This window comes from Erpetoichthys calabaricus, chromosome 18 (genome assembly GCF_900747795.2).
Source record: "Erpetoichthys calabaricus chromosome 18, fErpCal1.3, whole genome shotgun sequence".
In the NCBI taxonomy this organism is placed as follows: Eukaryota; Metazoa; Chordata; class Cladistia; order Polypteriformes; family Polypteridae; genus Erpetoichthys; species Erpetoichthys calabaricus.
In genome coordinates this window covers 20,561,954-20,589,827 of record NC_041411.2, presented here as the reverse complement: position 1 = coordinate 20,589,827, position 27,874 = coordinate 20,561,954, and the positions used below count along the sequence as shown (strand labels likewise).

Below are 27,874 nucleotides of genomic sequence, written 5' to 3'. Positions count from 1 at the left end.
TTCAATGAACCTTTAGAATGCTAAGATTTAAAATTGGCTAATCTCATTAACTCATTTGTATAACTATGTTTTATAGATAAAATGTTCATATAAATTAGTCGCATTGTTCATGGTTCCAAATTTCGAAGTTGATAATATTTCAGTGAACTTTAAAAGGTTTTAAGAATCTGCATTCTAAGGTTGCAGTAGAGAGAAAATGGAAAGCCAAAAATTCTGGGTGTTACGTTTCTGTAGAAATAAATCTATAAAATAAAGAAAACCTGCCTAGAACAATATCAGCTGAATTCGGTGCGTGTGTCCCCGATCAACATCTCACGGATCGCACACTTACACATTTTTTAAATTAATTTAATAGATTGAAACTGGTGCTCATTCATATATTTCCAGTTTCCGAGAGTCTGCACCTACCATAAAAGCTCTCATTTTACGGATATTGCAGTCGGGGACTGAAACAATCCGACAGTGTGTCAAAATGCAAGGAACCGAGAGTCTGGCGGTGGATAAGTACTGAGTGACAGTAACCCTGAAGAACGCAGCACATCAGTGAACTTACTAAGTTATACCGTAGACCTTAAAAATATAGTAACCTTATTTTTTACGGTCAAATTCTGCCAACCACAGCAGCCAGGTTTTTTTTTTACCGTAAATTGATCATTTTATTTTTACAGTGTATACAGCAAGAGGCCTTTCAGGAGGCCGTTGATATTTCACACATTTGTTACCATATTTATGAAACCTGTTACAGACCTAAATACAAACAAAGTTCTTTCTGGAGCCGTGGGTGCTTCTTTTGGAGAACAAAAAATGGTTCCTCTTACGGTATTGCTTTGCTGAACCATAATGGTTTTACAGAAATGTGTGGTTTTATTTGAAATGGATGGTGTTTGCCATTTCTCTTGTGTTTGTATTAGGAACTACTGTATACGTGTCTGGTCTTATGCTTCTTAGTACATTTGCCCTAATTTCAATTGAATTGTAAAAGTTATATTTAGTTGACATTACTTTTCACATCTTTATATCGTCACACCGAAAGGCAGAAAGTATAATTAAAGAATTGTCAATCGATTGTTTTTTTAGCACTTATGATGTTTTTTTGTCTTCGACTTTGTAGCTTTATCACATTGCGCGAAACAATTTTAAACACATTAAAAAAATCTAAAATATTGTAGTTACATTTTAAACCCCGAAAAAGTAAAATGCTACATTTGTGCTAAATAACAAAATTAACTAGGTTAGTAATTGAATGGAAAATATTTTCTTTAAGATATACATGCCAAATAATTTAACAAACCGAAAATTGCTCCTCCAATTCTATAGGAAATCACTCTCTCTCTCTCTTAATGTTTTGATTTTTGTAATAAATCCATTATTATAAGGGTAGTAGTGTTGCTCCGTGCTTAGCAATGATTCCTCACAGCTATACCGACTCCTGCGTGTCACTTTCTGCACTTTCTGCGTACATGTCTTTGGCCCGATATTTGGCATTCACGGCCATAAGCCCCTGGTCTTCGAGCTTCCATTACGCCACCTGACCAGCGCTGTTCGAAAGTACGTTCACGTCAGACTAGCGCCAAACACCGCGCCGATCTTTGATCTGATGTACAAGTTTTCACACCAAAATCGCCAATGGAAACACAACTCATCTAAAACACGGACTTCTCCAACCGACTAGGAGGCAAGCGTGGTACTCGCACCGATTATCTGCCTATAAGATCTTTAATGTCATAAATGTTTAAAACTCCCGGAAAAACGCATTCTTAACGGGATAAGGATTTTGTAATTGTTTTCCTTTTTAATTAACATATCTCGTAATTAATTTTGCAGTACATATGTAATTCAGTTTTTGATCCATAAATCGACTTTCATGTAAACTTACTTCTGTTGATTCTGTTAACCTACTTTCTCAATTACAGGGTCAAAGTGAGTGGAATCCTGTCCTGGCAGAGTGGAGTACAAAATGAGAACCCACCACAGATGTGATGCCTCCCTGTTGCAGAACACCTTTACAGTCACTTGATCATCTGGCTAACTTTGTCGATTAATTGAACAGAATAGCCATTAGGGTGTGGCAGAAAATTTGGCAGTGCTTAATCAAATTGTATATGCAGTATGGTGTAGTAAAAAAAGGAACTGAATATGGTTGTGACCGGTTGTGTGACCTATATACCTATCACACATACCCGCACACGCAAATACACAAACTTATATGTATTTCTTTTTTGGGGGGGGGTCCCTAGTCTTGTTTCCTGAGTGGCTCCATGATTTTATTATAACCAGTCTATAAATTCACACATATAAAATGTCTCGACCTTCATATAGCTTAAGGAACCAAGATTATTTCCATTTGATGGAGCTCCATTATTTAGACATAATAAAACAACACTTAAGAGTTTAGGGTGTTGGAATTAGCATTATGTAAATTGTTCTTTTTCTTTTTAATGATCTACTCTACCTTATTTAATAAAATATCTGTTGAAACATATAAATGTTCCTTGTAGTTTTTTGTTCTGTACACTTTCTTTCATCACTCCAGTTTATGTTCTCATTTATAACCTCACCTTGGAAAAGGTTGGGACAGTTTGGAAAATGCAAAGACCACTTGAAAGCTGTAATTATTAAATGATAGTAAATAATCTTTAACCTGAAAACAATATAACAGACCCATTGTTTGATGTTTCAGCCAATGCATCAACGCTTTTTTGATTTTGATACTTGCAACATATTACAAACAAAGTTTAAACCAGGGGTCCTCAAACTTTTTACTTAAGGGGCCAGCTTACTGCCCTTCCCACTATGAGTGGGCCAGTGTGGGGTGAAATACAAAATATATGGGCCTAATGCTATAAATCGTACATTTGAGAGACATTGTGGTTATTGTTTAAAGGGCCAGTAAAGTGACACTCTAGGGCAGTCATTCAGCCATAGTTTGGGGACTATAGGTTTAGAGTAAATAACTTAACACTTTGTAATGCTGTCTTTCCTCCTCACAACACTTAATAAATGTTCAGGTACCGAAGACAGTGGACACCAATTTGCTCAGTGTTTTGCTGTAGTTTTGTCCCATTCTTCTTACAAACAAGTCTTAAGGTGTGGAACAGGGTGGGGTCTTCATTGTCAATTTTTATTTTTCAGAATACACCACACATTCTCAACTGTTGACAGGTCAGGGCTGCAGGCAGGCCAGTGAAGTACCCTCTTCCCCTTCCTCAGCAGCCATTTGTAATGTGCACAGAATGTGGTTTTGCATTGTCTTTCCTGAAATATGCATAGACATCCATTGAAAAGATGTTGTCTTGTAGGCATCATATATTGCTCCAAAATCTGTATACTTTTCTGCATTAATGGTGCCTTCACAGAAGTGCAAAATACCTTTGGCCAGGGCATTGACACAACCCCACACCATCACAGATGCTATAGGTTCTGGAGTTGTAGGTGGTAACAGTCTGGATGGTTCTTTTCTTGTTTGGTCTCAAGGACACAATGTGCATTTCTTTCAAAAAAGACCTGAAATGATTCATCATACAACAATACATATTTCCACTCTGTGGTGGTCCATCCCAGTTGCCTTCAAAGCCAGAGAAATCAAAGGCACTTCTGGACACTCTTAAGATATGGCTTTCTTTTTGCACAGTACAGTTGTAACCAATTACTTGTGGATGTAACTACGTGTTGTGCTACTTGATAAATATTTGCCAAAGTACTCCCGAGCCCATGTTGCTAGATCACTTACTGATGAATGATGGTTCTTGATGCAGGATTTAAGAGATTGGAGATCATGGGCCATCAACTTAGCCTTGCACCCTTGCTGTTTGCGTGCCTAAATTTCTACAGATTTCTTGAATCTTTTAATTATCTCAAACATACTGCTAAGGGTGAAATTCCCAAATAGCCTGTTGAACATTATCTTCTTCTACTTACATTGTTATTTCCTTTGCTAACTCATTATTGCCTCTAAATTGTCGCATCAAGTCAGTTTGTGGAATGTGTTGCAGGCAAGAGAGGATGTATATTTACAAAAAATTAATCAGACCACATAAACACTAAACATCTTGTCATTATACAGTTTGTGAAGGTTTACAAGTCAAAGTGAATTATTGTCCGTGAAATGTACGGAAGTTGCTTCTGAAAACCCCATATAAATAGCCGATGGACGGAATATCAGTATATTTCCATTATTAACATTATTTTAATTCTGATTGGATAACTGTTCGCATTGAATCTTTAAATGTCAGTTAAACTGTACATAGAAGATTTCATCAATTTATTTCTGATTATTTTCCACCCTCTGCGAATTCTGTTGTTTGCCACTGTAATTATCTGACAGCGGCATGTGCAGGTTCCATTTTAGTTAACCACAGGGGACTTGTGCTAATGCCACTTCATCCATGAGTCTATATACAAGAACAGCTTCATTAAAACCATGGGTCTTTACACTTCAGGAACAACTGACAGCATGACCGTCCCCCTTGCAGTTAATTTCGAAAACATCGGTGACTACTTCATCTTTGCCTTTCACGTTCTGCTGGCTACCTGCACGGTTTTAGTAGCCGGAGCTGTGGTTGTAGCTATACTTGGCTCCAAGTCTCTTCGCACTGAAAATCGGGTTATCTTCATGTTGAGTACCAGCATCAGCGACACACTTTCTGGCTTTGGCTGGTACTACAATGGACTTTTCGACGTCAAAGAATTTTACCCTCAGAGAAACGGGACGTACTTTATATTGCCTACATTACTCGGCGTGAACTTTATAACAATTCTCACGGCACAGATTGATCGGTATGTTGCCGTGTCCTATCCATTTTTCTATGCCCGACGAATAACTTTAAGAGTTGTTATTGGAATTTGTGTTTTTATATGGACTTTTAATTATTTAACAGTACTTCTGATGAATGTGGTGCCTTGGCAGGTAGCTGTGGTTTATAACGCAGTAAATACTTTAGGTGTCCAGATCCTTGCGGTGATTATAATGCTAGGACTAAACATTAAACTTTATCTAATTGTACGCTATCAATTGAACAGAGAGCAAGCAAGTCCTGAGGCCGACGGTAAACGCGCCTCCTTATTGCTGATCATAGCAGTGACCATGTGCTTCCTCGCATTTTGGACTCCGGGATTCATTAACATCTCTTTATGTGGACTAACGTCTTACGGATACAGATTCAAAAATAACGCAATGGATCCTTTTGTTGTATTGATCCGCATGAACCCTTTATCTACGCCGTCACTGTACATCATAGGGAGCTTGGCTCTGCGGAAGGCAATTCTTAAGTTCCTGCGCCGTGACGCTTGCTGCGCAGCAAAAAGGTAAAACCAGATTCACATTTTACTTTGAACTGCAGCAAAAACATTAGGCTACTATAGCGAAACGATCACCAGCGAGAACTTAAAAGTTAATTCGCCCATTATTGAACAGGTTTAAGCCCTGTTATCGTCACGTGGTCCGGTGGTTAGCATAAGTGGACGCTAGAGTTAGTATATGATAATACACATTAGTATTTAAATTACGCACATTGGTAAAAAAAAAAGTTTAACTGCTAAACAATCCAGTTTTCTGACGCTGGGAACTTAAATCCAGGCAGAATAAATACCAAGGCAGGAACCAGTGGACGAAACATCTGTCTGTTAACAGGGCTCATTTAGTACACACAATTCAACATTCACTCGAACAGTAAATATTATAGCACCGCTAAACACCAAGTAATATCTTGGAATGCACAGTACAAGGAACGGAGAGTGCCGAGAGAAAACCTACCACACTGTAAAAAATCAAACCTACTCCCAATTAAAAAATATTAAGTAACTGATTACAATGTGCTTTTTGAGTTTGCTCAACATTACGTTGACAAATCCTGCCAATTACAAAATTTGAGTTCACTGGATACAAGCTACACTATGCCAAATTAAGAAAATTAAATTAGCTCAAGTAGAAATAACTAATATGTAAAAACAGCATTAAGCCCATCTAACATAAATTTTAGGGCTTTGTCAATGTCATCTCTAATTGGCGCAACTAAAAAACCTATGCTGAATAAACGTAAGTAAATTTAGGCAAACTTCAAGGTAGTAATTCAAGAAATTAATATATTTATTTTTTGCAAACTCAAAAAGCACATTGTAATCAGTTACTTAAGAACTCTGACTTTATTGAGCAACATATTCTATTTTAACAAAAAAGAAAAAACAGCTTTTTTGAAAATAATGCAGCTTTATTTTCTTAGACATGGCATTACATTATTATTACAATGTGAAATATGAAAATCACTTATACAAATGTATTTATATTCAGTACGTTCAAATTTTGTCTTAATAACATTGTTATCATTACTAATAACCACAAGCCATGCCATCTCCGATGTTGTGGAATCTTAATTTGAAAAGTGTTACATCAATAATTCCAAAATGTTTGAACAGAACCTGCACAGGGTAAAGGGATTCTGTCATAACATTAACACTAAAGTGCAACTGAGAAAGAATTTCACACAAAGAAAAGTAGCTATCGCAATGTTAATCTAAAATCAAAAGACAAGCACATCCTATTCTGCAGATCTGAGACACATTTGTCTAACATTTATACAGCATATTTTTGAGTGACAATACTCTATGTGAGTATGAGTCTCCAATATTTAGAAACACCTTCTGCACTGTTTCAAAAGTGAATTTAAGTTCTTTTGGGTACTGAATGTTTCGAGCATACAGAAGACCAACATGTATGACAAATGCAGTTGTGAAGTCGACAAGCTCTTCAGATACTACTCGACCTTCTATTACCACAGCCACATTCATTGCCGCAGCTCCAGGATTGGTCTCATGGTGCCTCACAACCTCTAATATTCCTATCTTCATTTCATTTGTATATATTTGAAGGGAGTCTGTATCCTAAAAATATAGAACAATAATATAGTTAAAGTGTGAAAAAATAAACCATAGTTGACTCTTTTCCAAAGCCAAGTGAAAGGTTGTCTACCAACTTAACTTTCTAGTTTGTTAATCATTTAGTTTTACATTTCCAACAGAACTTACATGACATGTTGTTGATAACTTCTTGTATTCTCTTAAGTACAGAGGTAGTCCTTGTAGAACCGTTGCCCTCTTGTGTGTGGTAACATCCATAGTCTGAAAAGTACAGTAACAAGAATGATAGTCATAGAGGTAGAATATACAAAGAAATAATATTTGAACCGAATGACAATTTAAGAAAACTTTAAACAAAACAACTAAATATATTTGACATATTTTCTTCCTCATTACTGTACATATACAAAAATCCATCTTTGTTAAATGATCCAAATAATGAAAGGATTTTGCACTTCTGCAAATTATTTAAAATGTATGCACAGATCCAGACACACACAAAAAAAAATGCTATTAACCTGGATAATTTAAATTGTCAATTTATAATAAACAGAATAGCTCAGGAATTTACTTTTATTTCTGGTAAAATATTGTTTGTGTAAATCTCACCATTAAATAAAACTGTAAATTAATACATTATGAATTTGTAGTCCATGACATTGGAGGGAATATGTGCAGTGCCAATGACTCAGATATAAACATATACAGTATAATTTAGCTTGTTCTATAAAATCATTTTGCATACATTTGATAAGTATATGGGTTTGCCACATGCACCTTCATAAGCAAACAGTTTAACAGCCTTAATTACAACACTGCCCTGCACATACTACTTTAAGTTCATGCTTATGACTATAAAACAATTCTTTCCTGATCCTTATTACGTACCTGTTCATCTAGTAATTCTAAAAGTGATTTCAATTCATGTGCCTTCTTGCCTCCTTTTGCTCTGTACATTTTGATCAGAGCTGTCGAATACTTGTCCAAGGATGTCAGCGATGTTTCTTTCAATTGCACTTGGGTAATGCAATAAAATTCTGCATATACCTGTAACAAAATTCAGGAATTAATAATGTACTTATTTTCAAGATACTAGCTTCGCTATTCGACAATTAATTTATAAGATTAGATAAAACTCACCTGTTGCTCTATGAGAAGGCCTGGCCATCTCTGTTGGACTACAGAGACCAGCGGTTCATCCATGACAATCTCCTTTATTCTCAGGGAAAAAGTGAGGTCCTGAAAAAATATCATTTAACCCTTCAAGTATTTGCTGGGTAGCACTTTTTGACATGTGAAGAACAGTTTGCATACAAAAAAAGAGAGAAGCAAGTTTGTGCTCAACTGCATCTCCTAAATCCTCAGTGCAGGCAACACATCCACTACCTACATGATCATCCATCCATCCATCCATTTTCCAACCCGCTGAATCCAAACACAGGGTCACGGGGGTCTGCTGGAGCCAATCCCAGCCAACACAGGGCACAAGGCAGGAACCAATCCCGGGCAGGGTGCCAACCCACCGCAGACATGATCATCCTCACCATCAATAAGAGGTCCACTATTGTCTGCAGCAGAGCTACTATTAGGACTGTCTTCTTGGCCTGTATGATTACTACTTAAAATGGATAGCCTGAAATCATGAAAAGACTGACCCTTATGCTTCCTAATTTTATGTACAGTACATTAAATGTGGTATATACATTGGTCTGAAAGTCACAGTTTACAAAAGGACATTTCACATATGCGTAGTTTTTAGATGTTTTCTTATATGGCTGTAAAAGGTCTTCCCATCACAGATATCTTGATATTTACAAAGTTCACAGCTCAAACAAGCCAAATCCGTGCTAACTTTTGAAAGGGTAGCATTGGGATGTATTCTGTTGAGATGTGTCTTAACGCACCTGCAGTCCGGAATGAACAAATGCAGTCACTGTGAATGCAAGGAAATGATGAATATGGTCCACGCCAGTGCTTCAATCTATAATGTCTGAGAAGTGTGTCCTGAGCTGTAGTACAAAATGTACAGAGCTTGCAATGCATGAATACCCTAAAAATCACAATAAAGAAATAAGAGCTGATTTGGATGGCCTTCAAAAGAGTTTGTATACCATAACACTGCATTAAATAGAATTAAAGTAGGTTCAGTTAATATATGAAATCATATCTTAATAATTCTATCACAAATGTCTAAGGTGGTACAGTATCTGAAAATGAACACAGTAAACTACACATCACGTTTACACCTGAGCAGTCGTGTGGTGCGACTTATATTTATTAACATATGTTTGTGAGGGCATATTTTTTTTTCCTTGAAGGAGCTAAGAATTGTTGTTGAGGTCTGCTCAGTGTGTTAATTTTAGGCCCTTCCCCCTTTACCACTCGCTTTCTCCCTCTAGGACACACACCCCAATTTTCCTCTATAAAAGAAACAGCATAAATTGAATGTACACAAGAAAGAAAGGAGTACTCCAACCAGTAATCGTGCGTCTGCCTTTACAAGCTGTTATGCATATGCACCCCAGCGCCCGTAATAATTTACTAGAACATTCAGTTGAAAAAAAAGCGCCGTCACCACAGAAGCGTGCACGCCATCTTTTACTTTTTTCGACTGTATGCAATTTTACGAAAAAAACGGTACTGAATAGAATACTGATGTCATTTTATTAATTTACCGTTTAAAAAACAAAATTATCTGACCGTTGTTGTACTCTCTTATTGCCGAATCCACTTGAATAAAGTGTAATCATCTGCGTTCAGTCTCTACTCTAAACTTTAGTATGGTGCCTCAAAAGCTCGAGTCGGTCACCGCAGCTACTACGGGAATTCAGACCGCTAACTTTAAGTGAAAAAAGTGTCCTGACGTCGGGTTTTGAGGTATAAAAACACAAGTTGTTACAGTGAAAAAAGGAAAGAGGGAAATATCGCAATTACGTGGCATTTGATAAAAACTTAGTGCCACCACAGTAAGCACAACTGAGCTTTCATTTTATAATTATTCATTTTTCAGATTCTGTTATAGTCACTAAAATCTTCCGTAATTAACGGACCCGCCGTCATTACACGTTGCAAATAACACAAGCGAACATTAAACACATAAAAAACTTTTTTACGTTCGGCAGTTGGTTATAATCGATGGTCGTCGAAGTTAGTAAGGTTACTCGCGTGGTAACTGTTAATACTTCGTACCCCGATTTTTTATGGTTTTCAACAAAGGAAAGTCCTACTCTTGTAAATGTATGTACTTACCTTAAGTCGGGGCTCTCAAACGTTAGTAACAGATTGTGGAGTCGTGGAGTCATGCACGTGTCCAAATCTCATAAATCAAGAATATTCTCGCAGGACATGCGCATTTCGCAAAAGAAAAACTCGCACAAACAACAGATTATTAATTCTCACAATGATGATTTTTACATTTGAACCCAAAAGAAAAATAGAACTCACATCTGCGCCACACAATGAAGAAACGATTGTCAAGCTAAACATTTAACACAGAAATGCTGGAACAACAAACATTTTTACACTGGGTCGACTATCACTTAGTTACATTTTTTACAGTGCAAAATGCGCATATCACTAACAGATTAAAAAAACGTGCACTTAGCCTGTTATGTTGCAAGTGAGTCCTTTTATAATCATGAATTCATTGAAATTTCACAACTCTGTTACCATCTGATTTACTGCATATATCTAAATAAACGAAGTTCTTTATATAGTTCCCCTATGGTATCGTTCTGAAGGACCATTCAACGCTTATTTTAAGAGTGTATAGCACATTTAAATTTTTCGAATTAAAAATGTTCAGTCCTACAGTATGTATTCAGTTCTTTCTTAAATATGTGATGAAAAGTTTCTTGACCTACAAACAAATGTTTATAGTGGTTTATGATGGGATCTTTGGAGCGAAGGAGCAACAAAAATAGTAATTTATTGTTGTTGCGCTGCATGTTCTGTTTTGTTTATATTATGTATTTTCCTCCATCATGTTGTAACAGCATAGCAAAACAAATGTTGACCCACTATTACATTTTTATTTAAACTTCCATTCATTGTTTTTATGAACCTGCTTTCTCCAATACAGGGTTAAAGTAAGCGGAAGCCTGTCCTGGCAAATTGGACCTCAAGATGGGAGCCAACCTCGGACATGATGCTATCTGTCGCAGAAGACACTCACAGTCATTATGCCCACCTAAATGAGATTTTTATCAATTAACCGAACCTTTTAGTCGTTAGAGTGTGCCAACAAATTTGAAACTCCTCAATTAAATTGTTTACAGTTGCGCGGACAATGGACTGAATAAGGCTGAAACATACTGTAGCTTCCCGTGTGTAATTGGCTGTGATCCAGTACATACCATGTTTTATATAAAAGCATACTTTTGTTAAATGTGCTAAATTTTCAAAAACTTCGGACACGTAGGTTTAATAGTCTATAAAATTCCTCCTTCATTATGAATCACTTATCTCACTTTATAACACCATACAATGCTTGAAGGTACCAACAAAACGTTATTGAAAAATTTATAAATTTAGCAATGTGTACATCACTCTCTTGTCTTTTGCTTTATTATCTATTAGACCTTGTATAATAAAATATCATTTGAAACATATTGATGGTCCTTGCAGTTTGTTGTTCTGTACACGTCTATCCATCACTCAATTTTATGAACCCTTTACAGTTACAGGGGCCTGCGTTTTTCCAGCCACCATCAAGAGTGAGATAAGCAGCAGCGATTTATGGGGTCTACTTCATTACAGAGCCATCTTCAAAATCCAAATCTCTCTTTTGAGATAATTTGGGCAGAGATAAATCATAGCAATCACACTAAAGACTTGCTATAGAGTTATTTCAGCAAAGTATCTTAAACTGGAAACCTGTTCAGAAGTTATTGGACAATCTAAACAATATGATATGGGATTTTAAATCTTCCAGTATATTACTGCAGTTGAGAAGTCAGGTAAAATTAAGAGACGAATAAAACATAAAAATGTATCCGTGAATGACAGGCAGACTGTAATGACAATCGTCAGTTACTTTAAAATGGTGGCAGACCCATAGGGAAAAAGACACGATGTCAACCGACAACATGGTTAGAAAGAAATGCCCACAGTACTGGAGTGGTGGACACAGTCACGCTGGCTACACAACTCTCACCAGGCATAACAGAATATGCAAAAAAAAAATTCAAACTAATGCTGTGGCAGTAAATTACGACAAAATGAACTCATCCAGCTCTTAACTGCTTTACTCTGAAACTATAAAAAGCACTGTGCCCATAGTGGTTAAAGCTTTGGAACATTAAAATTACAGGTTCAGTCTTTACTGTCACCATTTATTAATTTTCAAAACCCACACATAGTTTACTAAGGTGGCCAATGGTCTATCATGGCAGAACCGAGCACAAAGAAATTCCGGCGTGCTAGTCCAACTCAAACTGCATGAATACTTGGAAAGAGCCCGGTTCGTTTAAATCCCTGGCATAATCATGATATCTGCTATAGTCTAAAAATTGCTTTAGCTATAGGTTTGTCCTTAAGCAGCAAAGCTTATTATCACCGTTTATTACACTAATGATTTCTGGGACTTGTGCACACTATTTCAAGTAAATATTCTATTTTAGGTGCTCTCTGGAGAATGTCTGACTTGTCACATCTTAAGCATAAAAGGCGCTCCTGCGTTTAATTGTAAGACTCTCTATACCAAAGGACACCAAAAGCATGACTGTGCCTCTCGCATTCAGCTTCGATAACACTGCTGATTATTTCATCTTCGCGTTTCACTTCCTGCTGGCCACCTCCACTGTTACTGTCGCCGGGTCGGTGGTCTTCGCGATTCTTCGCACCAAGTCTCTGCGTAATGAAAACCGATATATCTTCATGTTGAGCACCAGCATTAGTGACACTCTGTCCGGTATGGGCTGGTACTATATCGGGCTTTTCGACGTCAAAGACACGTACCCACAAAAGAACGGGACTTACTTTGTTATACCTACCTTACTGGGAGTAAACTTCATCACAATTCTAACTGCACAGATAGATCGCTATGTCGCAGTGTCACGACCCTTCTTCTACGCCAGACGAATCACACGAAGAGTCGTTATTGGACTCTGTACGTTGATATGGATGTACACTTATTTAACAGTGTTGCTTATGAATCTGGTGCCTTTGCAGGTGGCTATAATTTATAATGCAATAAACACTTTCGGGGTTCAGGTAGTTGCAGTAATTCTGATGCTATTACTAAACATTAAACTGTACGTGATAGCCCGTTATCAGCTGTCGAGAGAGCCACCGAGTCAGGGGACTGACAGTAAGCGGTCCTCTTTACGACTCATTATTGCCGTGACCATGTGTTTCTTAATATTCTGGACTCCGGAATTCATCAATATCATACTCTGTGGCTTAACGTCTTATGGGTATAAGTTTAAAAACGACGCGCTCGATCCTTTTGCTGCGATGGTTCGAATCAACCCTCTTTGTACACCCACGTTATACATCATAGGAAGCCTGGCTCTGCGGGAGGCCATTGCCAAAATGCTGCGCTGGAATGACTGCTGCAGGACTAGAAGGTAAAACGAATCATAGTAAACACAATTTTTGCAACGGAGTTGCCATTGTCGCGAAGCCACATATGAATAAATACATCATACCCGTAAGGCCACTTCAAATTTTGCAACAGATTTTTTAATTGAAACGAAAATATTTCAAGGTAACATTTTCTTTTCTTTTCTTTTGTTCATCCATTAGCTGCTCGAAAATCATTGGTATGTCATTTTACTGGTCATTCTTCACTTTTTGCTTACTTTATAATAGTAAAGAACGGAATACTCATTTTACAACACATTAGATATTTTGAAAAAACTCATTGAATAGTATCAAAGTCAAAGTCAAAGTGAACTTAATTGTCATCTCAAAGTATGAAACTGATACTCAGCTTGTCAGCATCGCAGCCCCACCTATACAGGAATGGATGCATCAGCAACTGTAACGAATGCAAATATAATTGCCCGCAAGTTCAATTTAAAGTTTATAACAGATATTTCAGCTTTTATCTATAGATTATTCCTGTTAAGGTACATCGATTAGCAGCATGGACTTTAGTGGTATGTGAATCTTTTTAAAATTCTGATCTATGTCAACTACAGCGCGGAAGAACGGAATACTCGTTTTAAAATATATTGGAGACTTTGAAAAAAGGCATTCAGTAGATATGTAACATTGTAACTGATGTCCGTGTCACATGAGTCACTTTTAATTTTAAATTATTTGTTCATTTCAGAATTGGTTCCGATTGTGGAGAACGTGGAGTGATAGCCACCGTAATTGCAGGCTAGAGGAACAAATAATTTCAGACACGAGGGCTGTTACCTTGATATTAAAAACATTTCTGAAATTGCCATGCGGAGGATGTTCCTTGATTCCACGCAGGGGTGCCTGTTGCTACTTTCTTATTTCTGCTGCATTCGCAAGACACCCTAAAAAATCCCTTAGAGGTACATTAAATGATATTGGTATTTTCAATGTATAAGAACGGTAAAGAATGTAACCATTGTATTTTAACAGATAAATGCAAGTATATTTACATTAAAGCAGTATTTTAGCTGCCAAATTAACTGTTTAATGTACAAGTACATTTTATGAATAATTATTGTACTGTTAATCATAATTCTGAAATCAAATAGATGTTTCTAAAATGTATTGCATGTCATTTAAAAACATTGTAGTACCTATGCAGTTTCTAGTATAGCTCTATGCTTGACTGATTTTCAAAGCTCGTCAACATTTTTATAATGCAAGTGATGTGACCAGTTCAGCTTCCGTGGAGCGAGTGAACAAGAGAGTCAGTGAGTGACTGAGGGGTGGCGTTAAGCTCCTTGTGACTTTGCCCGGGTTTCACACTGTTTTACTACACATGCGCTATTCGACTCCGCTTGAGGAACATCAGATATGCTGTCTAATTTATGAATGGTAAAGAAGGGTGTCTCTTCTGCCAGTCATTCTCGACTGTCTGCCGTAGAAAGGGTGAGAAGTATTTGGGATGTGTGTTGCGGCCAATAGAAAATACGAAACCAGAATTCTATAGGCAAAAATCCATAAATTCAAAAATCAATTAAACAAAAGGATATCTCATTGTCTATTGTTTTACAATAGCCTGTGATAATTTAGAAGTAAAACATAACATAGCTGGGTTAATTTTGTTTAAGAAAAAAATAAACAAAATGAAGATCGCAGTACAATAAGGAAAAGGTATTATAACCTAAATATCAACGTATCAATTTAACGTACATGCATAAGTGTCAAAATAATGTTATTAAATAATGAATAACAATAATAACAAATCAAAACGACATTACTGTCTCAATCTGAAGTAATTCTATTGAAAATATCATACTTTTTCCTGACAGACGAGGCCGCATATGTTAAAAGTCGGTATTCACTCATTAATTTTCTTAGCAGTATATCGAGTTCGGGTTCGCTGAGTTCCTTCATACAAGAGCGGCAGTAGACAAGGGTGAGAAACACTCATTGGGTTGCCAGTCGAAAGAAGGCCCGTTTAAATTCATCAGTTACGCAAAACGTGCGCGTGTTTGGTTTGTTGGAGGTAACTGGATTACAGCTTGGGAGGAAAATAAAAACAGTAAACAAACGGTAGAATAAGAACACCAGACACTGGGCGAACCTGCATTAGGACGCAGGGCACAACGCTGAGCACTTCATCACCCTGCCACTCGTTATTAAAGATCTTGTAAATAATTTTGGAATTGTTTTAAATCAATGGTATTGACGGATGTAGTAAAACATTACTGGCAAAGGTAAGCCCCACAGTGACCATTAAAGTGTACATTATGGGTGAAGAATTTCCAAACAACTCCAGGGTGTAATGAACCTGGGATCTAGAAGCTGTATGAAAAAAAAAGTTCCTCAAAAGACTGAAGAAATGTATTTTCCACTTATAGTAATGACGGAGAACAATAAGATCTACTGTACCTTGTTTAATAAAATATCACTGTTCATTGTAATTGGTTGTTCTGCACACTTTCCATTTTGTGAACCATGTTGGTGTAAGTCGTGCATGGTTGCCGAGTCCTAAGCTTTTCCATCGATGTTTGGGGCTACAATCTATTAGACATCTTTTCTCAAACACATGTATTAACCTATTTTTTTAAAATTATATACAGACTGAGAACGCATATATGCGCACCAAAGACGTGCAATGGAGTTCTATGAATAAAGCATCCGGAGACCTATTCTGATGTCAGCGAACAAACAAAACAAATGATCTGTAAATCTGAAGCTTTTGAGAATTTGAGGATACCTGTAAACCTAAGAGACAAACCATTCATTTCTGAAAAAGAAGCTGCAACCTTCAGCTATTGCAGCCCCTAGAAATTCAGGACACTTTCCCTAGAAACTATAAGAAGACATCTAAAAACAAGAGAAGAACAAGCCCACTGCACCGACAAAAACAAATCCCATAACTTGCAGTTATATACTTCCATTATAGCAATAATATGAAACAAAGATTTTACGACTAAAGACGCTTTAGATTGAGCTATGGAACATTTTACAATTTTTCTTTTTTAATATTTAAACATTCGTTTTTTTCTGTTTTTTTTTTAATCATGTTCCTCACATTGACATTCCAGAACGGACCTGTCTACGCAGTCATAGCCGGACCCACATTCACTGCTACTGGATCACATGAACACCAGCATGGAGGTTACATCTGTGAACTTAAAATGAGATTAAACCAGAGCTCATACATAGAATATATTTTTAAAAACACAAGGAGAACATAGCTACTCTATACATAGAGTGACTAAATTGTGAACCGAACACACGACCCTGGAGGAGAGATTCTGTAGCACTAGCCATTGTGCCAATCTCTACCCAGTTAATATAGTGTACAAAACATTAGCAATTGAAGGTCAGCGTCAGAAGAATGCATAATATCTTCCATCCATTAACTGTCTAAACCAAAGTAATTTAAGATCTGGTTATCAAAGGGTATGTCTTTACAGAACTGAGCACAAAGCAGAAATTCTAGCTTGCCAGTCCATCTTAGACTAGTTATGTGAAAAGTCCAAGAACATTCTGTACTTTCCTTTTCAATGCTTGATTATAATAACTTGCTTGAAACTTAAACTTTTCGTTCATCCTTTGTTGTGCAAAACAGGGCGGAATTTTTAGGGTCATCATAGGAGTCTTCACAGAAGCAATTTAAATTAACTAGAAATACACTAGTTCATAAGATTCATTCTAGTAAATATTATTTTTTAAATTAACATTTATCTTTCTTAATTATCCCTTAAAGAGGTATTTCCACTTGCTCTATACACTTTAGGAGTTATTTTTACATTGGAACGTGGACTGTGTACAGAATACCTTCAGCCACCCAAGGTGTGTCCTCAAGTCGCAAAGCTTATTATCACCGTTTATTACACTAATGATTTCTGGGACTTGTGCACACTACTTCAGGTAAATATTCTATTTTAGGTGCTCTCTGGAGAATGTCACACCTGTCGCATCTTAAACATAAACGGCGCTCTTGCGTTTAACTGTTAAGACTCCCTATATCAAAGGACACCAAAAGCATGACTGTACCTCTCGCATTCAGCTTCGATAACACTGCTGATTATTTCATCTTCGCGTTTCACTTCCTGCTGGCCACCTCCACTGTTACTGTCGCCGGGTCGGTGGTCTTCGCGATTCTTCGCACCAAGTCTCTGCGTAATGAAAACCGATATATCTTCATGTTGAGCACCAGCATTAGTGACACTCTGTCCGGTATGGGCTGGTACTATATCGGGCTTTTCGACGTCAAAGACACGTACCCACAAAAGAACGGAACTTACTTTGTTATATCCGTCTTACTGGGAGTGAACTTCATCACGATTCTAACTGCACAGATAGATCGCTATGTCGCAGTGTCACGACCCTTCTTCTACGCCAGACGGATCACACAAAGAGTCGTTATTGGACTTTGTACGTTTATATGGATGTACACTTATTTAACAGTGGTGCTTATGAATCTGGTGCCTTTGCAGGTGGCTTTAATTTACAATGCAATAAACACTTTCGGGGTTCAGGTAGTTGCAGTAATTCTGATGCTATTGCTAAACATTAAACTGTACGTGATAGCCCGTTATCAGCTGGCGAGAGAGCCACCGAGTCAGGGGACTGACAGTAAGCGGTCCTCTTTACGACTCATTATTGCCGTGACCATGTGTTTCTTAATATTCTGGACTCCGGAATTCATCAATGTTATACTCTGTGGCTTGACGTCTTATGGGTACACGTTTAAAAACGACGCACACGATCCTTTCGCTGCAATAGTCCGAATCAACCCTCTTTGTACACCCACGTTATACATAATAGGAAGCCTGGCTCTGCGGGAGGCCATTGCCAAAGCGCTGCGCTGGAATGACTGCTGCAGGACTAGAAGGTAAAACGCAACTAAATTATAAATAGTTAAACCTGTCTGCTTCACAACCCACACATGAATTGGTACATCAGCAATTGAAATGGACGCAATTGTAATCATATACTCTCGTGTGCACACAAATTTTACAACTGATAGTTAAGTTATTATCCGTATTTTTCCTGTTTAATCATAAATCCATTGATCACCAGCACAAACATTTTACCAGACATTCTTCAAATTAAAATAATCAATCACTGCCTATACTGCGCGGTTGGACTGAAAACTCATTTTGCAATATTTTGGAGACTGGGAAGATGTCTTTAACTGATATTCGTGTTACACGATTGAAGGATCTCATTTATAATGTTTATTAATTCATTCGTTTCAGAACTGGTTCAGATTATTTAGAACATTGTGTGATGGCCAACGCAGTTGCACATGGAACAAGTAAATTTAAACACGGGGCTTGTCAGCTTGATATGAAAGAAATGTTTGAAATTGCCACGCCAAGGATGCTCCTTGATTACATGTAGGGTTGCCTGTCTGTTATACCTTTTTAATTCTGTTGCATTCCTACGTCACCTTGAGAAATTCCCATTAAAATTAATGAAATTAACAGTGAGTGGAGCATTTAACCGTTAACATTTTAACAAATAAATACATGTATATTTACATTTAAACAGTGTTTTCTCTCCAACATCAAGTGTGCATAAGCAAGAATATTTTATGAATAACTGTTGTATTGACATAATCGCATTATTATGCTGTAATAAAACATCGGGTATTCGTAAAAATATATATGTATATTGTATGCAATTTAAATATACCCCAGTATACATGTTTTTTTCTAGTATAGGTCTATGTTTCTGGCCAATTTGTGAGGATTGATAACAAGAGTCTTTTCATTACTTGTAGTATGCTGCCATCTTGTGTTAGACAAATTCGTTCATAATTAATTAATTTATGTATTAAGAATACTGGAGAATGTATTCATTTATCTTCTAATTTTGTGTAATTAAGAATACAAGTGATTTCATGATTATTTATTTTCATTACTCATACATGAAAATAATTCAATTTAAGATTAGGTCAGTATGAAAGAAAAAAAATAAAAACATGGAACAGGTTCAATAGCAAAGTTGATACTAATAACAGCTTGCAAGGAGAGTGCTCGCCTAAACGTACAAATGCCAAAATAGAGGTGCCAAAGTGATTCTTCTAAGTGACAGAATACGATAAGCATTTTTGGTTCCCAAAAGAACTGTCCAATGAAGGTTCATGAACGACCCTTTAATTATTTACTTATAGATTCCGTCAATAGTGGAAGGTAACAGATTTGTAAAATTCCAATGGGTTTCTGGTTTTAAAAGGACTATTTCCACACATTTAGGCTTTTGTTTTGTAGTCGGGCCCGTGCCAAATGACTTTCATTATGAAATACAAGGATGGGCTCTGTATTTTTAAAATTTCATAGAAAACACTTAACTTCAGAACTCAATTTTGCATGGCAAATGCAAAGTTTGTGTAGAAGTACAGTAACTTCGACTTGAAAAATACCGAATTTATCCTTTAAATATTAAAGTGAAAACAAATCTCTACAAATGTACCTAAATTTATTACAATAGTCAGTTATTTTGTGCTTAATGCATAATTTAGAATAAAATGAACTTCTTAAGAAGGCAAATAGATTCACTAGGTATATCGTCATGGATGGCAAAAACAGAACATGCAAACAAGACCACAGTGGCAAATGACCAAGACAGTGGCAGAGAAGTATGAAAAAAACTTTAGGTGTTTTATTCTGAAACTATATTAAAAAAAAAAAAACAACGTGGCCTAGTGGTTAAACCTTTGGTCTGGAAAAGTTACTGGCTCATTCTCCAACACTAATCTACTCTGTGGCACTAAATGAATCCCTTAACCTGATGTTGCTGCAGTTAAAGTAATAGATGAAACAGAGTTCTGTGATGGATTGGCACCCCGTCCTGGGTTTTCTCCTACCTTGCACACTATGCTATCTAGGAAGGGCTCCAGCACCCCCATGACACTGATTTGGTTTGAGCGGATTAGGAAATGGCATGACATGACATAAAACAGAGTCTTCAGCCAAAGGTGGTATCTACCTAGATGACATAGGCTATAGAGACAAGAATTGGGTCTGAAATAAATACCAACACATCACAATAATCAGTCCTGGAAATACAGCACAGGGCACAATGGTCTCCACAGTTACACCCACGCCCCATTTAGTCTGACATATTGAAGTATCAGTTGTCAATTAAAATGTGTAAGGAAACTAGACTTCAACCACAGAATTTATAAAAACACAAAGAGAACTTATGCTGTACAAAGAGTTACCATAGTGAAACCTGCATGATTACAGGTCCCTGGAGGATTAATTCAGCAACATTGTACCATTAATGCAGTTAACAATTCAGGCAGAGTGTACAAAATATTAATAATTCAGGGTCAATATCAGATGGATACATAATATCATCCATCCATAAAGTTTCTAAACCATAGGGTTACAGATGGTCTAGCAGAATAGGCCTGAAAGAATCTCTCAGACTGGTTGTGACGACTCCAAGTAAGTTCTGCTCATTTAAATACTTGCCATGACCACTGACTTGAAATGCACACTTTACCTGCATCATTTTTTTATGCCAAACGGGACAGAATATTTAAGTTCTTGCGTGTGATATTACAAGGACCACAGCAAAAAATGTAGAACATGAACAAAAGTGTGTTTCCTTTCCTAATAAATGAATACTTACTTAATGATCCCTTAAAATGTTAATATACATCCACTTGTCCTATATATAACAATGGAACTTGTAAAGTGTATACAGAATCGCTTTTGCTATAGGTTTGTCCTGAAGCAGCAAAGCTTATTATCACCGTTTATTATGTTAATGATTTCTGGGACTTGTGCACACTATTTCAGGTAAATATTCTATTTTAGGTGCTCTCTGGAGAATCTCTGACTTGTCACAGCTTAAGCATAAAAGGCGCTCCTGCGTTTAATTGTTAAGACTCCCTATACCAAAGGACACCAAAAGCATGACTGTGCCTCTCGCATTCAGCTTCGATAACACTGCTGATTATTTCATCTTCGCGTTTCACTTCCTGCTGGCCACCTCCACTGTTACTGTCGCCGGGTCGGTGGTCTTCGCGATTCTTCGCACCAAGTCTCTGCGTAATGAAAACCGATATATCTTCATGTTGAGCACCAGCATTAGTGACACTCTGTCCGGTATGGGCTGGTACTATATCGGGCTTTTCGACGTCAATGACACGTACCCACAAAAGAACGGGACTTACTTTGTCGTATCCACCCTACTGGGAGTGAACTTCATCACAATTTTAATTGCACAGATAGATCGCTATGTCGCAGTTTCACGACCATTCTTCTATGCCAGACAGATCAGCCGAAGAGTCGTTATCGGACTCTGTACGTTTATCTGGATTTATAATTATTTAATAGTACTGATAATGAATCTGGTCCCGTTGCGGGTGGCTATAATTTATAATGCAATAAACACATTCGGAATTCAGGTAGTTGCAGTAATTCTGATGCTATTGCTAAACCTTAAACTGTACATGATAGCCCGTTATCAGCTGTCGAGAGAGCCACCGAGTCAGGGGACTGACAGTAAGCGCTCCTCCTTGCGACTCATTATTGCCGTCACCATGTGTTTCTTAATATTCTGGACTCCGGAATTCGTCAATGTTATACTCTGTGGCTTGACGTCTTACGGATTCACTTTTAAAAATAACGCACGCGATCCTTTCGCTGCGATGGTCCATGTCAACCCACTTTGTACACCCACGTTATACATCATAGGAAGCCTGGCTCTGCGGGAGGCCATTGCCAAAGCGCTGCGCTGGAATGAGTGCTGCAGGACTAGAAGGTAAAACCAGATTAAATCACAAATGATTAAAACATGAACTTTTCAGTATCGCAACCCACGTATGAAGGACTTCATCTGGGATTACTGCCCATTTTCTATTAAAATATATCAAAGCATGTTTAGGCTTTTTTTTCTTGGTGATAAGAAAACAGCTAAACTTTTAAACTTTTTTTTCTTTTTTCATTTTTATAATGCATCCACCATACATGAAAGTTACTGGTGCTACTACAGGCATTCTCCACTTTAGAATTCAGACCTCTGACTACTCGTAAAGGGTTATATTATTAAGGGAGAGCTGAACGCTCGATTTGCAATACATTGGAGACTAAACAATGTCCTTTATCATATATGAGATTGATTAATATTTGATTTAAATTACTAAAAATATCCACTTTTAATATTAAGTTATTCATTTATTTCAGAATGGTTTCAGTTTGTGGACAGCATGGAGTGATGCCCACCGCAACTACAGTCTACAGGAACAAGTAATATCAGAAACGAGACCTATATCAGCTTTACATGAAGGAAATCTTCGAAGTGTTAAATACCACAGAGCGTATTATCTCTTGATTTTGAAAATATCATACTTTTTCCTGACAGACGAGGCCGCTGCCTACTTATTTCTGCTACAAGGACACACAAAAAAAATCATATGCACTTTAATGAAAATTTAACAGAAAAAATGCAAAACGTTTTTTCTCAAATAGATAATTGCATTTTGCATTTAGGCAGCGTTTAAGCTGCCAATATCAACTTTTTAATGTGGAAGAATATTACTTGTATTATCATAGAAATACGATGATTCTGTATTAAAAAGAACGTTTGTTTAAAAAATTAAAAAGCATGCAATCTAAAAATATTATACTTTGTTTGTAGGTAGAGATCAGACAGTTTTCTGAAGGGTATTGTTGGCAATATTTTTAAAGCACAAGCACGACCCTGTCCAGTGTTCCTTCCTTGCCCATAAAGATGAGGAACATTAAGTTAATTGGCGACTCTGAATTGTCCTTATGCAGAGTGAGTCGATGTGAATGTGTCACTTCGATGGACCGCCATTTCAAACAGAGTTCTTTTCAGGCTTCACCTCATGTGCTGCCAGAGACCCCTGATCCTGAACTGTATTAAGCGGGTTTGAGAATTCATGCATCTTTCAGAATAATATTTATTTATTGATTACTTCACGTCCGTATTAATACAAAATAAGGTGGAACGTCTTATCAAATTATGGACACCTTGCAGCTTGACGACATCACTAAATTTTGCGAGATGATTCTTTGTTGATTTCAGCTCGTTTTCCACTATGGATCTTAGGACCAAATAGAATAATTAGCCAAATTGTAGGGGGCCCTAAATCTTTGGCTGTTTAAAAAAATGTGCATTTTAGTTATTTTCTTATTACTTGCTTGAATACATTTTGTCTATATATTTAATTAATTTAATTATTTCATTTTCAAGTTACTACTGTTTTATTATGTAATTCATTGTCATATTTTATCAAAATTCATTTCATTCTAACATAAAAGAAACGTCCTATTGTCATTGTTGTGAAGTGAAGACTATGAGTATCGTTGTGTTGTCTTTGGCAAAATAATATTCTGTAGACATTCTGTTTTATACAGTATATATTACATCCTCAATAAAGACGAGAGAACTGACTGCCTGTAGTGTTCTTATACCATGAATGATTGAGTCGCTCATACTAGTCATCTGTATTCCATTCATCTCTCTTCACGTTCTCTTGCCATGGGTTAGCAGAGATTCTTTTTTGTCTCACCAGTTCCTAAAATTGAAAGTGTATTTTAAAAAGTTTTTAATGTCCTTTCCATCTGTAACGATAATAGGAGGACACGATTTATATATGCTGTGGTACACACTGCCTTAGAACAGTTTTGTATAGTTCTAACACTACTGATTGACAAGAAGAGAAAATTCTGTGAAGGGTTCTGTGCATATGAAATTGCTTCTTTGGGCTTTGAATATGTGAAAATATAAGAAAGCTTTAATGCATATCCTCATGCAACGCAAACATGAACCTATCCTGGGGTATTATATACAGGTCTTCTTATTAAAACTCAGTAACCCAGAGCTCTTAACTAAGGTTATTTATGGAGCCTGTCTAAATAAAGATTCTTTCTGAAACCTTCATGTGGATAGTTCTTTAGGGAACCAAAACTGGTTCCCCTACATCGCTAGGGCAGAAAAGAGGTGCTTCTCAGCACACCGTGGAGGAATAGATAGATAGATAGATAGATAGATAGATAGATAGATAGATAGATAGATAGATAGATAGATAGATAGATAGATAGATAGATAGATAGATAGATAGATAGATAGATAGATAGAACTTTATTTCTCCTCAGGAGGAAATTTAGCTTTTTACAGAACTGATTAAATACATAACATTTATAGACAAATAAATACACACACACACACACATACACAATGGTTTGAACACACACTAGAATGACTAAAAAGAAAGAAAATTTAAAAAGAAAGAAAACTTCTGACTTGTCACTTGTCAGTCATAGTTAGGCATTATGCGGACGTAATGAGCCTGTTGCTAAAAGAACTCCAAGAGAGCGCCTCCTGGAAGGGGATGGAGGGGATTTTACATGCTGGCACACTCCTTTCCACAACAGCTTCCAGTGTGTCCAGGGTTAGCCGTGTAATAGAGCAGACTTTCCTGATAATTTTGCTCGGGCATTGTTCATCATTCGAGCTCGTGTTGCTTTGCCAAGAGACCCCAACGTAGAACAACATATTAGCTGTTATGAACTGATAGGACATTTCCATCAGCTTACTGTATTCATCAAAAGAACGGAGTCTCTTTAGGAGGCACAGGTATAGCCACTTTCTGAGTCAGTGCATTTTTCTCTTGCTTATTTTAGGAATTTAGAATTACTTTTCATGCAATTGATTGGATGCACCTAAATTGTTTTTTTCACCATAATGTAAATTTTATAATGTTAAAACTTCACCTATTTAAGGTGAAAAGAGGTTTTCATTGTTAACATTTAACTAGGATTAATACAGTACTGTCTACCCAATACCAAATATACAGCCTTGCAGAGCGTTCATATACATTTTACGCCTATCATTTATTATTACTTGCACTTTTCTGCCATCTAGCGTCAAGAATAGAAAATAATGATAAGACCCTTTGAAGCGGGATAGGTGTGTGCACAGAGTACGTTAAATTTGTTAATTGCAGATGTAACTGGCAACTCTCAGGCGCAAAACTCTAACGTATTAAAGTACATAACTTCACTTAACTTCTTCGTACACACACATCAGCTGCTTACAACTGTTTCCATATTTACACATAAATATCATTCTCATACCCTCGTAATCCAGTTTAGAGTCACAGACAATGGGGAGAAGTGTGCTAAGGCTTTTAATGGTAGGAATCAGGACTCCCGGTGGCGTGGGTCACACACACATCATCACTCGCTCGGTGCCAGCTTGGATCAGCCTGTCAAACTGCTCTTTAACAAGTTATTTATTACTAAGGTAATAGTACTAACAACTGTGCAGCAATATTTAAATTATTATTTAAAAACACTAGCCTTTGAATTAAAACTATGTACTGTATTCATGACACACATTAAACATAAAAACGAGACATGCTCACATAAGTAGCAATATAAGTGTTGAAACAGAATTGAAAAAGGAAAAAAATACAGTTGTAAGTATAAATTAAATGTATAAATTGTAAATATACAGATTAATATAGAATTATGTAAAATGTATCTCTGGCACTCAAGCCTTCATTTAGACCACGTTATAGTTGGGCATTTAAATCATTGCCTAAACTTGACAGTCTTTAAAGTGTTGTCTTGTAAATATACATTGCATTTCACTCCATGCAGGCCTATAGCTGCATTTCCCTACAATAATATTTTTAGTTTGGAGCTGGCAGTCATTTGGCCTTCAAACACCTAGTGGTTTATTTTATCCTGAATGTTTATTTCCCTCTCCTCCCTGGCCATCTGACGAGAGCTTGCAGTACTGTATATATGTCATTCTAGATATTTTTTAATATTCATTTTAATTTTTTTTATGTTTATGATTTTAATTTCCTTCTTTTTAGTAAAGCACTTTGATCTACAGTAGTATAAAAATGGGTATAAAATTAGTATAAAAATGGGTTGCTTTTACAAATTCCTTTTTATATCTGGTAAGTTTGATATTCTTTTACATGACTATTGCTTTCTTAGTGAGGTTTAATAAAAATGTATCCCCAAAAAAAGAAAGTGGTCAAATAAAATAATCTGGAAACTGAAAGATTTAAGCAAGGTGGCCTCTTGGAGTAAGTGTATGCATGTGAGTGAACATGCACTGGGACAGACTGGCCTTCCATTTAGGGTGGCTTCTTGCCTTGTGCCAGATGCTGGTCTGGTCACCTAGCACTCTTAAAAATAAAGGTGCCAGAGTGTTTCTTCAGATTCATGCCATAGGGGAGCCATTTTGGATGTTCAAAAGACCCATTCACATGAAGGTTCCAGAAAGAATGTTTATTTATTTAGATCCGTAACAGACTCCGTACAGTAAATAACCATGAATAGATTTTAAAAGATTTGTGAAACACCAGTGGGTCCATACTATAAATGGACTCTTGCTAATACAACAACACAGGATCTGTTCAAGTTTTCTAAATCTATTATCATCCTACTAGGTAACATGCCATGCATTGAAGATTTCAGCATTTTCCTGAGAATTAGGGAGTTTTTCAAAACACAAAAAACCAACTTCATATGCAAAGAACCCTTCCCAGAATGAGATGTTGCATTGACAAGCAATGGAGCTAAAGGCAACCACACAATCAATTAAGACATTTGTGATGCTGCCGAGAACATCAAAATGGAAAAAATAATGAAAAAATAGGTTCAGACAATGGATGAACAGTACTTGTGAAAAAATGTTGTTCACTCACATAATATAAAATCCATCCATCCATCCATCCATTTTCTAACCCGCTGAATCCGAACACAGGGTCACGGGGGTCTGCTGGAGCCAATCCCAGCCAACACAGGGCACAAGGCAGGAAGCAATCCCGGGCAGGGTGCCAACCCACCGCAGGACACACACAAACACACCCACACACCAAGCACACACTAGGGCCAATTTAGAATCGCCAATCCACCTAACCTGCATGTCTTTGGACTGTGGGAGGAAACCGGAGCGCCCGGAGGAAACCCACGCAGACACGGGGAGAACATGCAAACTCCACGCAGGGTGGACCTGGGAAGCGAACCCGGGTTTCCTAACTGCGAGGCAGCAGCGCTACCACTGTGCCACCGTGCCGCCCCTAACATAAAATCAGAAAAAATAAAAATGTTTTCGCTTATGTTGCCATTTAGTTGGCCTATTTACATATGCAAATGCCAATCCAATGACAGCATCTTAGTGACACCACTATCACTTGCAATATATTTTATGTAAACTCAACAAAGGTCAGTCTGGCGACTTGGTCCACTCTGTATTTTCATTAAGTAAGTTTCCATATTTAAATGTTTACTTGGAATTAGTCAGATACTTTAGTTCAGGAATCTTACCAGACCAGCTGGCCTTGTTCTTAAAGCACACACACACAAAACTAAACACAAAAGATATGGATAGCAAAAAAGATAAAAGTCTTGTTACTCCAGTTTGTTTTACCTGATAGCAGTTTAAGAATCATGGTTTT

At 37.0% G+C, this 27,874-nt stretch overlaps 4 protein-coding genes across 4 annotated transcripts; all 4 read left to right on the top strand.

Annotated features, from left to right (window-relative positions):
• The first annotated feature begins 4,451 nt into the window (after positions 1 to 4,451).
• On the top strand, positions 4,452 to 11,164 carry LOC127526229 (G-protein coupled receptor 183-like). The gene is made up of 2 exons (XM_051921126.1): positions 4,452 to 5,304; positions 10,934 to 11,164. The coding sequence occupies exons 1-2, from the start codon at positions 4,454 to 4,456 to the stop codon at positions 10,998 to 11,000; spliced, it is 918 nt and encodes a 305-aa protein (XP_051777086.1). The 5' UTR covers positions 4,452 to 4,453; the 3' UTR covers positions 11,001 to 11,164.
• Positions 11,165 to 12,562: 1,398 nt separating this feature from the next.
• Positions 12,563 to 13,466, top strand: LOC114669094 (adrenocorticotropic hormone receptor-like). The gene has a single exon (XM_028825220.2). It carries the CDS (start codon positions 12,571 to 12,573, stop codon positions 13,423 to 13,425), a length of 855 nt encoding a protein of 284 aa, XP_028681053.1. The 5' UTR covers positions 12,563 to 12,570; the 3' UTR covers positions 13,426 to 13,466.
• A 3,981-nt stretch (positions 13,467 to 17,447) lies between these two features.
• LOC114669093 (adrenocorticotropic hormone receptor-like) lies at positions 17,448 to 18,621 on the top strand. The gene has a single exon (XM_028825219.2). It carries the CDS (start codon positions 17,448 to 17,450, stop codon positions 18,300 to 18,302), a length of 855 nt encoding a protein of 284 aa, XP_028681052.1. The 3' UTR covers positions 18,303 to 18,621.
• Positions 18,622 to 21,336: 2,715 nt separating this feature from the next.
• LOC114669092 (G-protein coupled receptor 183-like) lies at positions 21,337 to 22,192 on the top strand. Its single transcript, XM_028825218.2, has one exon. It carries the CDS (start codon positions 21,338 to 21,340, stop codon positions 22,190 to 22,192), a length of 855 nt encoding a protein of 284 aa, XP_028681051.1. The 5' UTR covers position 21,337.
• Positions 22,193 to 27,874: the final 5,682 nt, after the last annotated feature.